This window comes from Camelina sativa, chromosome 1 (genome assembly GCF_030686135.1).
Source record: "Camelina sativa cultivar CO46 ecotype springtype chromosome 1, ASM3068613v1".
In the NCBI taxonomy this organism is placed as follows: domain Eukaryota; kingdom Viridiplantae; phylum Streptophyta; class Magnoliopsida; order Brassicales; family Brassicaceae; genus Camelina; species Camelina sativa.
This window is the reverse complement of record NC_141880.1, coordinates 15,928,428-15,946,736: the sequence shown is the minus strand read 5'-3', so window position 1 is coordinate 15,946,736 and position 18,309 is coordinate 15,928,428. Positions and strand designations below refer to the sequence as shown.

The 18,309-nt window shown below is 38.7% G+C and overlaps 1 protein-coding gene across 1 annotated transcript; it reads left to right on the top strand.

The window, feature by feature from the left end:
- Positions 1-3,128: 3,128 nt before the first annotated feature.
- On the top strand, positions 3,129-3,803 carry LOC104793015 (pathogenesis-related protein 1). Its single transcript, XM_010519287.2, has one exon. The coding sequence runs from the start codon at positions 3,190-3,192 to the stop codon at positions 3,673-3,675; it is 486 nt and encodes a 161-aa protein (XP_010517589.1). The 5' UTR covers positions 3,129-3,189; the 3' UTR covers positions 3,676-3,803.
- The last annotated feature ends 14,506 nt before the right edge of the window (positions 3,804-18,309 follow it).

The following is an 18,309-nucleotide window of genomic DNA, read 5'->3' as shown; positions in this document are numbered from 1 at the left end:
CTAAACATTATAATACAAAATAACTAAATTCTATTTATCATTGATTTTTTTTGTCAATATATAATCGACAATTCCCGATTCATAGCCAGTCCCTACTAAGCGGGATAACGTGATATAGTGGAATCGAATTCCGGTGGGATCGGTCGCAGAGGTGGTGCTGTAACCACTTGACTGAAAAAACTTCCCATCATTGAAAATTTTAAAAATTATGTGGGACTACATTAAATGGTTATATTAGACAATGCTCCCTCTCTTCCTGATTAATCGATATTTTAGGATTTTCAAACATATTAAAAACTGACTTTACTTGCATTTTTTTTTTGTGATTAATGAATTTCAACCAAGAATATTGAGTTCTTTTTTTTTTTAGTTTACAATTTGTTATTAATTACTTATTAAAAATATATAGAAAACCTAAAAATTGTTTTTTTGTGCAACATTTGTTTTTCTCCAGAAAATGGATTAATAAGGAATGGATAGAGTAGATTTTAGTGAAGAAAACATTTTGTTACTATTATAATATACATATTATTTTGTGGCCTTTAAACATAATATAAATTTGTGGTATAAGGTTGTTTAGTCTGCTTGTCCTCCGGAACTGGCAGACTAATCCTCAGTAAAGACGTTTAACTAATCCTCAGGAAAGTTAAAATAATGGCTACATATATAAAAACGAAGAGTAAATTTTGATTAAAAAGTAAATAAAGGAATTCAGATTAAAATTTGGTTAATCATATTTTTTTAAGAATCTACCTTCTTGTATCTTGAGAAGACTTTAGCTGAGCCTTTAATATCCATTGATTTCATTCCATGACTTATATATAATAGAGTTCTGCTAGCTTCACTAAGCTATAAATCTACAAAAATAAAAATAATAAATAACATATCAAATTGTAATTTGATCGTTAGCAAATTTGGTTAAGAAAATGGGAAACAAAATTATTTTATAAAATGTACCTTGTCAATGCATCTATGTAACTATTCTACCAAAAATAAAATGCATCTACGTAACTATAAAAGTTGGAAAATACTTGGCCATGTTTTTCACTCTTCTTCTCATCTGTGAAACACAGAACACATGAAATATATCTTGATTATGGAGAGAAAGGGTATATATATTTTGGTTAATTATAAGGAACCTTGCTAGACATCAAACCTCTGTTTGGATCATCAAGGATTGAAGAAGGGTACCATCATAATCAAGAAACATGACGATCTTTTTTCCTCTTGCAGCGTTTATGATATATGTCCTAACAGGTATAGAATTTGAGAGTAAATTTGAGTCTAAGTATTTAAGTAAATGTCTACCTATGGCTATATATACGTATGCTATTTGAATCTTAGCTTCAAAATATTTTATTAACGTACAATTACAAATTTGGGAATTATGGAATTTGGTGTCATAACTTTTGTAACATAAAAAAAAACTTTTGTAACATAAATATTTGCAAACGAAAATCTTTTCATTAGTTGACAAAAAAAAAATCTTTTCATTAGACTAAATACATTTCAATGCATGGTTGTTGAAATTATAACTCTCTTTAATGCATGGTAAAAGCAATTTGTAACCCACTACTTGATATTAAATATAAAATTTTAATATATTTTCCATATAAGAAATAATCAAACTTAAAGATTTAATTAATACTATTTTAAATATCTCACTTACAATTTTCTAATGAAATAAATAGATAGAAAATCAAGAAAGTCAACATATATGACAATCTCTTTTATTTATATGAGCTGACTAACTTTATTGCCTACTCAATTAATGAAAGAAACATTATACGATTCTAAAACGTGTAAAAATTAAGGTCAATAAAATTACATAAAAGCTTGATAATAATAATGTATTTAAACTATTTCATTTCTCATCCAAGATATGGTTTTATTATGATATTTTATTTTATTATAAAATAGTGTATATTTTTTTCACTTTAAATGATGAAAGACAAATTAAATAAAATGTAAGAAAAATGTGTAAAGTAAATATATCGAATATCAGTTATTTATTAGTAAATGTTATAGAATATTATATTTTGTATCATATATATAATATGAGATTTTATTATAAAATAAAATAATTTTGTTTGACAAAAGAACATAAGATATAAAAGTACTTTCAATTGTACCAACATTAAAAAGAGAATGTCAAATGTCGCAATGTGAGTAAAAGTTAGAAAAAACCTTCTAATATTATATAAGATATTGATCACTTCCAAATATAAGACTTTAGAATTTATTTTTGTGCAAAGACTTAAGAATAACAAAAGAACAACTAAGGGGGAGGTATTGGTTTATGATTTAGAAAGAATTTTAATGATTTTATGTTCTTGCTGATTGTTAGAATCATAGAAAATTGAAAGTTAAAAATGAAAGATTCTAAGAGATTGTTTAGGAAGTTTTTTAAAATCTTGATGATTTGTTTTTTCTAATCTTGTAAAATCTTTCTATTTGATAAAAGTTTTTTCATGACTTTTGTTATGAAGGAAATAATATAAAATCTTAAACCAATAACATAAAATTTGAATTCATTAACAATCTAAGATTCTTTTGTTTTACTTGAATAACATAAACTTTTAATGACTTTATAAAACTCTTAATCCAATAACACTAGATTTATCAAGATTTTAGATAACTTTTTACAAATCCACAACCAATAACACCAAATTTTTAAAGAGTTTTTAAAAGTCTTGATTGAATAACAACATATTTTACCTAACTTTTAAAGTCATTAAAATTCTTTCTAAATCCTAAACCAATACCTCCCCCTAAATGACATGAAACAGATATAAATGAATTTACCTTAATAATCTACAAGTTTTTTCTCTCTCTTTCTTTTCTTTTTGTTAAGAAACTTCATTTTGTGTTACGCAATACAACAACAAAACATACGAAAATATATTAAAAATGACAAAGCTACTAATAAGAAACGATTACAAGGGATATTACCAAAAATATTCATACTGTTGAAAATTGACAAAGAATAATTTAGTTTTTATTCATACGGATAATTGCTAGGAAAATGTTTATATGGACCATCTGCGTTTACCCAAAACGTCGTTTATTTTTGTGTCCGCACAAAATGCGATATAGTTTCCAAATCTCTATATAAACCATGCTTGCGATTGCGAACCCCAAAATCATAACACAACAAAGCTTGGAAATAGCCATCCTCAACTAAGAAAAATGAATTTCATTAGCTTTTCTCGATTGCTAATAGTTTTTGTAGCACTTGTAGGTGCTCTTGTTCTTCCTACCAAGGCTCAAGACAGCCCACAAGACTATCTAAGGGTTCACAACCAGGCACGAGCAGCGGTAGGCGTAGGCCCCATGCAGTGGGACGAGACGGTTGCAGCTTACGCTCGGAGCTACGCAGCGCAACTAAGAGGCAACTGCAGACTCGTACACTCGCGTGGACCTTACGGAGAGAACTTGTCCTGGGGTAGCAGCGACTTGTCTGGCGTCTCAGCCGTGAACATGTGGGTTAACGAGAAGGCTAACTACAACTACGCTTCGAATACGTGCAACGGAGTTTGCGGTCATTACACTCAGGTTGTTTGGAGGAATTCAGTGAAACTCGGATGTGCTAAAGTGAGGTGTAATAATGGTGGAACCATCATCAGTTGCAACTATAGTCCTCGTGGGAACTATGTGAACGAGAAACCTTACTAATGTGTGATCGACTGATCATGCATATACATAACAATAACACACGTACATCAATATATATTTCAATAATACGCATCATATGTAGGATGTTATCAATATTTATTAAATAATACAAATAATTAAGAGCAGAACTATCCATTTAAATTCAACTTAGCCCTATGATATATATATGATGATAAACTTAAAAGGTCCTCCTAAAACTAAGATTAAACTCTAGGTTTCTCTCTTCTCTGTTATAAATATGGTAATTATCTAATTCTTAAGTAGTTAAAATCTCAGTTGATCACTGGAATGGAGCTTATGTCGTTGTAACCATCCGTCACAGATAGTTTGGCACTCCCTCATATTAACACTTGCGAAACCTTCCCAAACCTAAAGGAGGTTTTGGTTCGAAGCTTTTTCTATGAGCCATCAGTTTGACAGCTAGTTCTTGGTCTATCTTCCGCCAAACGGTTTCCTTTGTGGATTAAGCAAAAGGTATTTGAGAATCCTTTCCAGCTTTTACGTTTACTTAGACCGTGCTTCTGAGAAAAAAAATACCTGGACCAACTTCTCATTTCTAGATTTTCAAATATACCACTTTAACCAAAGAAAACTCTCTTTTCCATTTTCATAAAAGGATATGATTTAGTTAGTACTAATTTTTTTTTTTTTTTAATTTTGTAAAGACTGAGAAATGAGAGGATACCAAAGCTAGTACGAGAACATTATCAACATAACTAGTCATTTTTCCCTTCCGCCCGCATAGAGGAAAAGAGTAAATGAACTGTTTTCTTGCTGACAATATTCTAAAACTATGTCATCTTTGGTCCAAAGAAAGAAAAATAAAACTATGCCATCTCTTTTTTTTTTGTAGCTAGTAAAAACTAACTCTGATTAACGTTTTTTCCTTCGAAATAATTTTTTTGATGAAAAATGTAAAAAAGAAAATTATGGTTATTTAAAAATAAGTATTATTATTCGATACTCAAAATTCATGATCAATAATAATAATAAAAAAATAAATCATTATTAAAAAATATTAACAGAAATAAACTTGTTACCACATTTTGTTATATTTAATTGAGTCTTTTATTTTTGAAACGAATAACCACATCCAAATGAAATTAGTTAATATGAAAGACAAGTCAATAAACTGAATAACTTTTTGATGTGGAAAATGGATATTTTATGTGGGTTTTAATTTTGGAAGCAACATGTAAGTTGGCCACAATTCATTTTATTTGTTTTTATTCTCTTTCCTTCCATAAATTGTGTATTATATAGATAAGATTTGACCCCTCAAAGAAAACAAAATGGTATGGTTTAAATAAATGGCATAGAGCAGCCATATATATTTATCAAGAAGCAGGCTTGGGAGCTTGCGGAATTGTTCCAGTTTGACGAGATCATAGTCGCTGCAAGAAACTAGCTATGAACATAAAAATACCAATTACGTCATCAGCAAATTGACCAGAAAACCTAAGCAAATTAAAACACAAACTACTGATTTAGGAAAAAAACTCGTAAAGGGAAATAGTTATCTTCACTTGTATCACGACGTTACGCGTTGCATCATTTTTATAGATAGCGTTTAGTTAACAAGCCACCATAAGACTGTTTTCAATGAAATGTCATATTTCAACCAAAGAAACCTTACCCAAGAAGCAGACTTTGATTATTCAAAGTCGCTGCAAGAAAAATTTACCACGCAATTATCATTTTTACTGAACAAGTGATGCTTTGCCCAAAAGAAAAAGTGAACAAATGATGATGGGTTTGTTTTTTTCTCCTTGAGGGATGATGTATGACGTTGTGCTCTGTGCTGAGTCCTATGCCATTCAAATATGATTTGGTTCGTGTTACTATCTTGTGGGTACAAAGTAAGCGGTGTTGTTATAATTCATGTTACTCTATAATCTAATCCACCAGAAAATTGGAAAGAACTTTTGATAAACGTAAAATATATGTATTTTTATAAGTTCACTTAAATTAATAATAGTAACTTGGAGAATAAGTAATTTTAGTAATTTTTTTTATTGAATTGTCAAAAATATGTTTTTTTCTCCTATCTTTTCGATAGACAAGCAATTTACAAAAAAAGAAAAAAAAAACAGTGTGTGGACATAACCTATATAATCATCCATAACTACATCCACTAATATGAATATATGATATTCAAATTGAAACTGTAGTATCTTTTTATTATTTTCTTACGAAAATTCATTGATTGTTTTGTTGAATTTTCTTGTATCTACTACATATGTTATAGGTAGTGTTCCTCTCTACCAAAAAAAAAAAGAAGATTTTCTTACAAATTAGGGTGATTTAGCTTAATAACCAATTTTGATAACAAAATAATGTATATATGTTGGGGGTGAATTCTCACTTCCATAAAAGGCCGGGTCCAGAAAAAATCGGAGTAAATGTGGAGGTCAAGGAAGGGTATCATGGTCTTTTCGGAGACGAACCGACACAGCTATCTATAAATACGGGCGTATGGTGTTTGTAAAGACGGCCCTCACGAAGGGTGCAGAAGACGTATAAAGGAACTTAGAACGATCTTATTTGTAACTTAGGGTGAATGCTCGTTGTTTGTCTCGCTTGTCACTAATTCGACTCGTTAAAATCCTTTTGTAGTCCGACCTTTTTGTGCTCCAGCACCGAGCTAAATTAGAGAACTTCGACCCCCTTTTTACTGAACTAAACTCTTTAATTGTAACCGATTTGGACATCAACAATATAGCACCACAAAATGTGGGAAATAAAGAAACCAACCTGTGATCTTATAGTTTTTTTTTTTTTTTTGGTTATACAGCTCAATTCCCCTCTAAATTAATACCTAAGATTCTACTAGTGACCACTTAAAAACAATAAAAATAATTTATATATATATATATATATTGATGCAGCACATCTTTGCGACAATCACGACACCAATGTCGTGAACGGACCTCTTGACTGTTTCTAGCTTTATATTTACGTATGGGCTTTATTTAGATGTAGGCCTTTTATTGTTAGCTTAACTTCTTAATTGTGTTAGGGTTTAGTGTTATGATTCTTATTATTTAAGGAGCCGTGAGTCTCTATTGTAAAGGATTATCGATTATCGAACAAAAAATTTTTACGAGAGCTTTGTGTAAAGCCTAGAGAGGAGGACTCTCAACCCTAAGAGTTTGTGATCAAGCTCTGCAAGGAGGACTTGCAAAACTTTGTCGATATCGTTCCGATCTCGGCCCTATCCTTATTGCTTCTTCGTCAAGTTTCGACGTTCTAAGCAAGATCCGTTCGTGAATCTGAGTTCTCCTGGAGATCTTGTGTTCTCGTCCGTTATTAAGCTTCCGCTCTCTATCAGTTGGTATCAGATTCATCACATTTCTGGTGGTTTGATTTGCTTCCAACGATCTTCCCGAATTTTAAGGTGGATATTCCCGAGTTCTATGGTGGATTTTCTCGTAGTTTATTACTATATTGGCTTGTGGATGTTGAAGAGATTTTTGAGTATGAAAGCGTTGCAGATGATCGATTTGTTTCCCTTGTGGTTAAAAAATTTTGTGGACACGCCGCATCATGGTGGCTGAAAGTGAAGACCACCCGCAAGAGGGATGGCAAAAACCCTATTAAATCTTGGGATAAACTTAAGCAGAAGTTATGTGCACACTTTTTACCTCATCATTACCATAGTTTGGTGTATAATCGGTTGCAAAATTTGACACGACAAACACGTTCGGTGGATTACAAAAAGAGTTGTTGTCACTTTCAAGGCAACCATAAACCGGTTCATGGTATCTACAGTGATGACAATGATTTGTCTCCTATGGTGTATTTTGCAGATCCAACATATGATGTAGGCTCCATGTGTACTCCATCGAATTCGAAACAAGGAGCACAAATTGTAGATAATTACATGGAGAGTTGTTTCATTCAAGTCCAAAACGTTGTCAATGAGGATATTTACGATGTTGTTGGTGATGATTTCTGTACTCTGAAACTCGCCTCCGATGAAGACAAGGATGTTGTCGACATGAAAGACCCCGACAGCAGAGAAGACGATGACGTCGTTTCTGGCGTAGAAAACGGCGATGAGTATGTCGACGGTGATGACAAGGATTTGTGACAAGGATTTGAATCCTATGGTGTATGATGCAGATCTAAAATTCGATGTCAAATATAAAGAAGACGGTGATGTTGTCAATGGCGTACGCGTAGAAAGCGACACTGATTTTTTCCGTGTGAATGATGACGACGAAGACGGTGCTGTTCTCGACAAGGTGCGAGACGGAGTTGACGACGGTCATATTCAAAATGGATTCGACGAGGCTCAGGTTCTCGACGGCGAAGTCGCTGAAGCGGTGGATCATATGATCTTTGTTGCTTTTAATGGTGATGAGTTAACTACTACAAAACCCCACGCCAATGGTGCTCCAATAGTTGATGTTGAAGATGATACAGTTCGTGATCTGTATGATGAGATTCAAGATGAAGACAGCTTTGTTGTGCCAAAATTTGACGCTTTGGTAGAAGACGTTGAAACTATAAATTTTGTCTTTGATGTTTGTGATCAAGTTTGTGATGATTGTGTGGAAGACGTCAACAACGCAGATTTTCTGAGGAATCACGGCGTGGAATACACAAGACTTTCACCCAATAAACATCAAAAGCCAATCTCTGATAGTAATGGTGATAATTTTTCCAGTATGGAACAAGTTGATGCCGATCTTTCTGAGCATGATGATAGGCTTGACAATGGAGGAAACAGATTGTTGGTCATAGAAGAAGAAGTTCTAAGAGTTGATGATCTGAATTTTGATGTCAAAGATACCCTTGAAGAGAAGAAAGAAGGTATGTATTGGGGTAAGGGAAACAAATTTTATTTTGTTGATCTTGCACATCGCCATCAGAAAGTCAACAAAGTCAACAAGGAACCTCCAGATCGTGGATGGAGCACTATTTTGTTTTGTCACGGTGAGTTCAGTTTTAACCTCAATTTTGAGGAAGCTACAAGTTGTGTTACTCCAAACACGATTTTTTATGGAATTCTTTCTCAATGGGTAACAAAAAGAACTGATTATTATTCGAGCTACATGCCGTCTCAAGAGAAGGAGGTCTCAAACACTGTGTTGAGTTGGAACGTGACTCAACTTCGACGGCTTAACTTGTTACCGAGATCTCTTCTCAAAGATTTTTCGACAAGACTGAGTGATGTGTGTTCTTCGGTGTCTATACCGACCTCTGATGAAAACAATCTGTGTATTGTTCTTCACGTGTGCATTTCACAGATGGAGCTTATAAATTGGGTTTTTAGAGAGAAACGCCAAAGAAAGCGTTGTTTGTGTCAGCAAAGTGATTCTTTTATTGTAGAGGCAAATCTTTCTAGAGTGTGGAATACTCCCAAGAGGCAAATTATGGATTCATGTGTTTTCAATAGCATAGTTATGATGCTATTATCATGTGAGATGATGAGAGTCTCATATACAGTCACTAGTTCCATGTGTCTCTTTCTTCTTCTGTATGATGCAGAAACTTGTGAAGAAAGAAACGTGTTGCAGTGGTTGTTCGACATAAGAAAACAGTCCAGTGACGCTTTTGCTTCTCCTCTCACACTCCATGAGCAGATTACGGTGTTAGCGTTAAACACCCAAAGTTATGAGCGCCCTCTTACACAGATTTCAATGGATCTGGGCAAAGTGACACTAGTAGAAGACCGGACTCCTTGTTTTGACACTTCTACTCGACTTTTAATTTCTCCATTTGACTCTTTCAAGGCATATTTCTTTGATGATTATCTGAGAACAAGAAGCAGCAGAAGAGTTATTATTTGTCTCTCTCATTTGGGGAACTCTGTTGCATTTCGTCATCATACTTTTCTTTCTGTGTTGTTCGTACCGGTCGTCTCCTTTACTATGAAGTTGCAGTGTCAAGCTTTTAAATGGATTATAGGTGTTCCTCACCCACTATTGGATTCTTACATATCCACGACAAGATTTGTTTGGAGGTTTGTTGCTTGCGAATGAAGGAAGTTGCTGATCACTAGCTTGTGAGAAATTAAGGATATTTTTGGACTGTTTCTCTACAATGGATCATTCTTTGGCATGGAAAGATATCACAGTTGCAGTCAATGTTGTGTTTATGTGGACGTTGTTGGGTTCCAGCTTGGATATCCATCCAACATTTCATCACACAGATATCACAAAGAGATTGTTGGTGACAACGTTACGATATTTAGTGGGTGGTGATACGTGGCGTCAGGATGAAAAGTTTTCTCAGACCAGATTTACGCACTTCTATCACTATGTTTCTAACGACAGCCCCATTTTTCGAAAATTTTTGGTGCTTTATGAACTTCAAGATGTTCATCGGCAAGTTTTAACAACATGGGAGCTTTTAGTCACACAATTCAAAGCATCAACCATTAAGAGGTGTGATATGGTGTTTAAGCATCAAGGTAAATTTTTATGGGTTGTGTTCACCAAGGATCATCTTTATCTCCATAAATATCACAGGACATCAACATTCTCACCACAAATGGAGATCAACGACTTCATACTCCACGACGCTTCTAGGATGAGTCATGGTATCACATGGAACTTTTATTTGAGAGATCAACTTAGTCTTTTGCATATGATGCATGCGTTTATTGGCTGGAACGAGGAGCTCAAGGATAAAGAGGATTTGGTGGTCACACGTGTTCAAGGGAGCTTGGGAACCATGATTGTTTTAACAAAGTCTCTATATGGACGAAGTTGTCCCAAGTCGCACTTTAGGCGGAAAAAGAAACGTCATGAAGTTCTTAAGCGAAAATATTATGAATTGGTGGACAAAGGATGGTTTTGGACGATTTCAGATTCGAGGTCGAATCTTTCTAACCCGGAGGGACTAATGCAGCACATCTTTGCGACGATAACGACACCAATGTCGTGAACGGACCTCTGACTGTTTCTAGCTTTATATTTACGTATGGGTTTTATTTAGATGTAGGCCTTTTATTGTTAGCTTAACTTCTTAATTGTGTTAGGGTTTAGTTTTATGATTCTTATTATTTAAGGAGCCGTGAGTCTCTATTGTAAAGGATTATCGTTTATCGAACAATGAAGTTTTACGAGAGCTTTGTGTAAAGCCTAGAGAGGAGGACTCTCAACCCTAAACTCTAAGAGCTTGTGATCAAGCCCTGCAAGGAGGACTTGCAAAACCTTGTCGATATCGTTCCGATCTCGGCCCTATCCTTATTGCTTCTTCGTCAAGTTTCGACGTTCTAAGCAAGATCCGTTCGTGAATATGAGTTCTCCTGGAGATCTTGTGTTCTCGTCCGTTATTAAGCTTCTGCTCTCTATCATATATATATTATTTATATATATAAATTATAAATATATTTGTTTCCTCTTTGTTATATATATAATATTTTCTAATGAAGAAGAAAAATACAAAGAAACTGAAACAAAATATTTTTTTGTCAACAATGAAATAATATGTAATAGCAAATGGGTAATCAACCATACATTCTTTTTTCTCAACAAGACTTCTTACCTTCTTATGACCACATAAATTTTTTTTTCTCCAAAATAAAATATATTGATTTAGCAAATGTCATTACACAGAGTTTCAAGTAGCCAAAGTGGCTTCAATACCGAATTACCATAATACAATTTATCAATACAACCATATTTTGCTAAAGCATTTGCTACACTATTGCATTCCCTCTTTGTGAATGTAAATGAAACTTGGTGTAATCGTGAAGCCCACAATCTAATATCTTGCAAGAGATTTCTTAAGGAAGCATTTGACTGTTGTCCATTCACTAATTTTATTAACACCTCACAGTCCTCTTCAAAAACAATTGATTGGTATCCTCTGATCCAAGCCTGTTGTAATGATATTAAAAGGCTTTTTGTTACAGCTTCTAATGGTGATCCTGCATAATTTTGTTTAGATGCACCCCACACCAAAGGTTCACCTTGATGGTTTCTAAATATCCAGCCACATGTGCCTTGTTTAGTGTGATCATCATATCCTGCATCAAAATTGCATTTTAGTGACAGATGTAATGGTGGTGACCAAATGTTCCTGCTGTTGGTGACAATATGTGTTGGCTCCTTAGGTTGTAAAGTTTTAACCCATTCTTTCGTTTCCGATTTTGCCATGAGGACTGTCTTGCTTGCACTTTCGCGGAAATTATTGAAGACTAGATTGTTTCTTGCTTTCCAAATACGCCGTAATAGACAAAAAGGTAGATGGGAATCAAAAGTGTTTGTTGTCTAAGATGATAGAGATATAATTTCAGAAATAGTCTCTTCTGCAGTAGATGGAAGTTGGTTGATATTTAATAGATCTGTTTCATCTGTTTGGTAACATCTTGGACATGTAGAGTCAATATTCATATGCCTTGTTCTTAATCTTGTGTTTACTGGTAAAGCTCTTGATACAATGCGCCATAAGAAGTGTTTTATCTTTGATAGTATCTTCAATTTTCAGATCTTATTTTTTAGCTCCATCGATCCATGTTGGTGCGGGAATTGGCATCCCCAACATACCGGTCTAAACCATAAATTGAAACCGATTATTAGACCCGGGAATTCAATATTAAGTAGGATCCGGCCCTTAAAGCATGATTCAATAGGATCAGACAAGCCCAACTCGATGATGTGAAGCCGACTTCTCAGTTCGCCTAACAACCGACCTAGAGGAAGAAAGAAACTTTCCTAATAATAGTTTGACTTATTCGGAAAGTGGATATATTTTGTAATCTAGGGAAGAGTATAAATAACGGGGTTCCCCTCTTTGTAAATCATCCAACAATTAATACAAAAACCCTAAATTAATCTTTGTTCTTGAGAAAACCCTAGCTTGTTTTCCAAGAGATTTCAATTCCCTTTTGCTTATCAGTTTTGATCCGATTTCTTAGAGAGAAAGCGTTATTGAATTTGTTTCTACAATTGGCACCGCCTGTGGGGACGCTAAGTTCTCAAATCGCTTCTCTCTTTGATTCCTTTAAAACTTACCAAGCAAGAAAGACCATGTCTCCAGCATCCGACAACGGTGTCACCAACACCGCTGATCCTCAGCACGAAAATCCTGTTACTGGAATCACCGGCTTGCAAAACGTCACCACGGATCCACCTACTGACTCGCTCGACGAAACCTCCGCACGTCGGAGAACCTGGCAGACAACTCGACGGAACCTCCCATCGAGGTAGGGGAACTCGAAGCTGGTGGTCACGGGACCCAGGGGTCCGATGTAGAGCTACCCGCTGACAGATCTGGCGATGGACTGACTTCCTTCACGCAGACCACACAACCTTTTCAGCTCATCTGTGTGGACGATCTCAAGCTTGTGTTCGGGACGATGTCCAAGGATATAATCCAGGTGATCTCCGACATGAATCGACGGATGGACAAGATTGAACGTCGCACGACCCCTCCACTACAACAAGATTCCGTGCCACAGCAAACCGCCCAAAGGAACGACACCTTAAGTCGACCACGGTTTAACGATCCACCGCCCTCGGACTTCCGATCTCTCGATCTACACATACCCTCGGTGCTAGCTTCTGGGATGCAACCCCACGTCGGACACTCCTCCCAGCGCGATCTGACTGCTGATCCTTATCCTGGATTAGAGGAGATTCACTCTAAAATTTGGGATATGGGGTTGCTCCTCCACCACGCCGTGAGCTCGGCTCCAGAGATCGATAAAATGTTCGAGGCCACACAACAAAGCTCGTTCACCAAGCGAATCTTGGAGACATACGTTTCGGTCGTCAAACTCAATCTCCCGACTTACGAAGGGAAGAAGGATCTGATGCAGTACATGACCTCGTCCATGGCTACCGTCTCCAAAGCAAGGTTCACCGAGGAACAAAGGGATATAGGCTACTGTCAGCTATTCGTCGAAAATCTGACAGGAAACGCTATGACCTGGTTCTCTCGACTCCCGGCGAACTCGATTGATAGCTTTACTCAGTTATCAACAGCCTTCCTGCGGAATTAATGGGTCTTCATAGAACGTGGTGTTTCCAGCGATGAATTATGGGAGACAACTCAGGAACCCGGTGAGCCGCTGTTACAATACCTAACCAGGTTCAAAGAGAAGTACGCCAACATGTCAGACACCGACAACGTCGCGATCGCCGCATTCAAGAAAGGAATTATTCCCGGTTCTCCTCTACAGGTTGATCTTAACATCCGGGAAGCCAAGGACTTGGACGACGTGCTCCATCGAGGGCTCGTTTCGCATACGTCGAAGAAGGCGAGGAAACACGGGTTATGAAGGCCACCTCTACACGTCAGATCTCGGGAAAATAAAAGAGTCGGGATGGTTACCAGGAGCCCCGTAAGCATCACAATCAAAGGGACCCTAAGCGTGGAGTAGTAAGCGCGATCTCCGACGATGGGGGGGAGGATAACATACCTCCAGATTCCCGAGAGGAGCTTTTCTGCGATTTTCACATGTTCGGAGGCCATTCCACGGCCGAGTGCAAACATTTGTCCAATTATCTGTTCGAAAAGTATCCATCCGGCGAGATCAAGGCTACCTACCAGCCTAAAGCCTTCTGCGGCGGCTGTGGAGGAAGAGGCCGCAGAGGCAGATCAGGACGACCCAATGCTGGGAGAGGTCAGAAGAGCAAAAACCCTCCGAGTAGTGCGCGGAGCAAGCCGCAACAATCACCCCCCATCGCGCAACATAATAACCTAGCACCTACGGAAGGGCTCCCGGGACCACCAAAGCGCCAAAAAGGACAGCAGACTGAGCACACGAACCCCTCACCTCAGGGTCGTATCCCCATGATTATCGGTCAGACCGACGAGTGCAAGGATTCCGTCCGAGCCTTGAAAAAGCGAGCACGCCAGATCTATAGCGTTCAGGCGATCTTTGAAGAAACACCGCTCCACACCGATCCCATCACGTTCACAACCGAAGATGCCAGAGGGATTCATCACCCTCACAACGATCCCTTGGTCGTAGAGGTCGCGATGGGTGAGTTCGACGTAGAGCGGGTTCTGGTGGACACTGGTAGCACGGTCAACATTCTGTTCTGGGAAACTGTGGAAAAAATGGGCGTGACACTCGAGCAAATCCAACTGGAACCCAGGACCTTGACCGGGTACGACGGTGAGGCCAAAATGTCGATGGGCAGTAAGAAATTGCCTGTTCGCACCAGCGGAGTCACCCGCAAGACCAAGTTCGCGGTCATAGATGCGCCACCAATTTACAACGTCATTCTGGGTTCGCCTTGGATATATTCGATGCAAGCAGTCCCTTCCACCTATCATCTCTGTGTGAAATTTCCAACTGCTACCGGAATTAACACGCTTTATGGCGATCAAAAGGTGGCCAGGACCTGCTCTATCATCGAGAAAAAGCAACGGCGAAAAGAGGAAGCATAGCAATTACAGAGTGGGGATCACCTTTTCGATCCCCATAAGCCGGAACGGGACTGACTCAAGGCCACATGATGTCGAATCATCCAGGTCAACATAGATGATACGGACCCTTCGCGAACGGTCAGGATTGGAGCTGAACTCGAAGAACAGATCAAGGCCGAGCTGGTCGCCTTCCTGAAATCCAGATCTTCGACATTTGCCTGGTCCACGAAAGATATAACCTGAATATCGATCCCACGTTCAAACCAATCCGACAGAAGCGCAAACGCCTAGGCCCAGATCGAGAAAAGGCAGTACAAGATGAGGTCGAACGACTCCTCAAAGCTGATCAGATAATGGAAGTACAATACCCTGATTGGTTGGCGAATCTGGTGGTCGTCAAAAAGAAGAACGGCAAGGGGCAGGTCTTCGTCGATTTCACCGACCTCAGTAAAGCCTCCCTCAAGGATTGTTTTCCTCTGCCGCATATCGACCAATTCGTAGAAGCCACCACGGGAAACCAATTGCTTTCGTTTATGCATGCTTTTTCAGGATACAATCAGATCCCGATGAACCATGCGAGAAAACAACATTCATAACGGACAGAGGGACTAACTGTTATAAGGTGATGCCGTTCGGACTGAAAAATGCGGGGGCGACTGACCAACGTTTGGTGAATACAATGTTCGCCGATCTGTTGGGGCGAACGATGGAAGTCTACATTGATGACATGCTAGTTAAGTCCCTGATTACAGAACAACACGTCCATCACCTCGCCGAATGCTTCAATATTCTAGATAAATTCCAAATGAAGCTAAACCCGACCGAATGCACGTTCGGCTTAACATCAGGAGAGTTCTTGGGATATATTGTAACCGAACGAGGTATCGAAGCCAATCCAATGCAAATCGAAGCAGTGCTAGGGCTCCCATCTCCAACTAACAAAAGAGAGGCATGTGCCTTTCGTAGCCCGATCCACTGATAGGTGCCTTCCGTTCTACCAACTCCTTAAGGGAAATAAAGATTTCCACTGGGACGACGCCTGTGAGATCGGCTTCCAGCAACTCAAAGAATACGTATCTCTACGTCTCCGTCTCTAGTTCAGCAGTTAGTGGGGTTCTAGTCCGGGACGACCGCGGTGAGCAACGAACAATATCTTACGTAAGCAAGGCCCTCAACGATGCAGAAACACGCTATCCGACCTTGGAAAAGCTCTTCCTTGCTATAATCGTTGCTGCTTGGAAGCTGCGACCTTATTTCCAATCACATTCTATTGTCGTTTATACCAATCAACCGCTCCGAACCGTTCTCAATAGCCCTCTTCAGTTCGGTCAAATAGCAAAATGGGCAATCGAGCTGAGCGAGTACGACATTGAATATCGCTCTCGCCCGAGCTTGAAATCTCAAGTTTTGGCGGATTTTATAACGGAACTGGCCCATGAACTTGAAGAGGCCACACCCAAGGAGGAACCTTGGATGTTGTTTGTCGACGGATCTTCTTCCGATCAGGGATCCGGCGTTGGGATTATTCTCCGGTCTCTTACTGGTGAGGTCCTTGAACAGGCCCTGCGACTCAATTTCAGGGCATTGAATAATGAAACCGAATACGAAGCAGTCTTAGCCGGGCTACGGTTGGCACAAGGGCTCGGGGTCACATCCATTCAAGTCTTCGGCGACTCGCAGCTCGTAGTCAGCCAGTTCAGCAGCGAATACGACGCCAAAAACAAACGTATGGGGGCAGATCGCCGGTTACTTCGAACTCTTTCAGAACAGTTCGCCTCTATCAAATTAATCAAGGTTCCAAGGAGCGAAAACGCGTCAGCAGATGCTCTCGCCGCCTTGGCAAACTGTTCCGATCCTGACTTGCGATTAACAGTCCCGATCGAATACATCAAAGTTCCTAGCATTGATCATGCTGATTTAACTCTCGTCATTCTTGACGGTGTGGAACCAATGGAAGTTGATGAGCTAGCTCCGGTATCGGCAGATACAACGTAACATCTAGTCGATTGACAGTCTAAGATCAAAATGTACATCACGGATGGAAAAGTTCCAGAAGATCGCTAGGAAGCTCTGCGTTTAAAAGCCCGATGTGCGCACTACATCATGATAGATGACAGCCTTTTCCGACGCAGTTCTTCTGGGGTCTTACTCACCTGTGTCGATTGGGACGAGGTGGAACGGATAATGACAGAGGTCCATGAAGGCGACGGTGGCAACCATTCCGGAGGATGTTGACTCGCGTTAAAAATCAAAAAGGACGGGCATTATTGGCCAACCATGGTCGCTGACTGCGAGGCGTTCTTGGCAAAGTGCAAAGCTTGCCAACGTCACGGACCGATGAAACATATCCCGCCCGAACTGCTAAACACGGTCACTGCGCCATATCCATTCATGCGCTGGGCAATGAATATTATCGAGCCATTACCTCCGTCGAAGGCGAAGCGTTTCCTTTTGGTCCTAACCGACTACTTCACCAAGTGGGTAGAGGCTGAATCGTTTCACAAGGTGCAATCGCTGGACGTAACCAATTTTATTTGGAAAAATATAATTTGTCGCCATGGACTCCCATACGAGATCGTAACCGACAACGGAACGCATTTCACTTCGTTGATCACCCGACGTTTTCTTAGCAAATGGCAGATTTGTTTGAGCACCTCGACTCCACGATATCCTCAGGGGAACGATCAAGCCGAAACCACGATTAAGACCATAATAGATGGGCTGAAAAAGCATCTCGGGCGAAGGAAAGGAGCTTGGGCGGATCAACTCGACGGCGTGTTGTGGTCTTATCGGACTACTCCAAGACGAGCCAGCGGACAATCCCCCTTTTCGTTGGCTTACGTTATCAAGGCACTGGCTCCAGCAGAGGCAAAACTTGTAGCGTTCATCAGTATAACTAACCCTCAATTCCATAAGTTAGTCATATCCTCTGTACAAATATTTGTATATGTATCTGATGTACTATAATTATGAAAGTTTACGGAATACCTATATGACACCTTCATATTCAATTGATCTAAGTGATCTTTGTGCATACCTTGCTGCATTTGCAGTCAAGATAGATATTTTTTCAGAATCAACTTGTTTCTTAGAGATTTTGTCGGGTACAAACTCTGCAACTTCACCTAGAGACTAGTAGAGTATATTTCACCTAAAACTTCAACTATGATATCATATTATCACATACGAAGCAAAACATGAACGTTAAGTGTGCCTCATCTTCCAAGCATGCCATTTAAACAACATCGTATCTACTTCTTGTCCTCTACGTAACTGGGCTTTCCACAAGCTTTGTTG

Coding starts and splice junctions, on each gene's coding strand:
- LOC104793015 (XM_010519287.2), top strand. CDS start 3,190: ATGAATTTCATTAGCTTTTCTCGATTGCTAATAGTTTTTGTAGCACTT.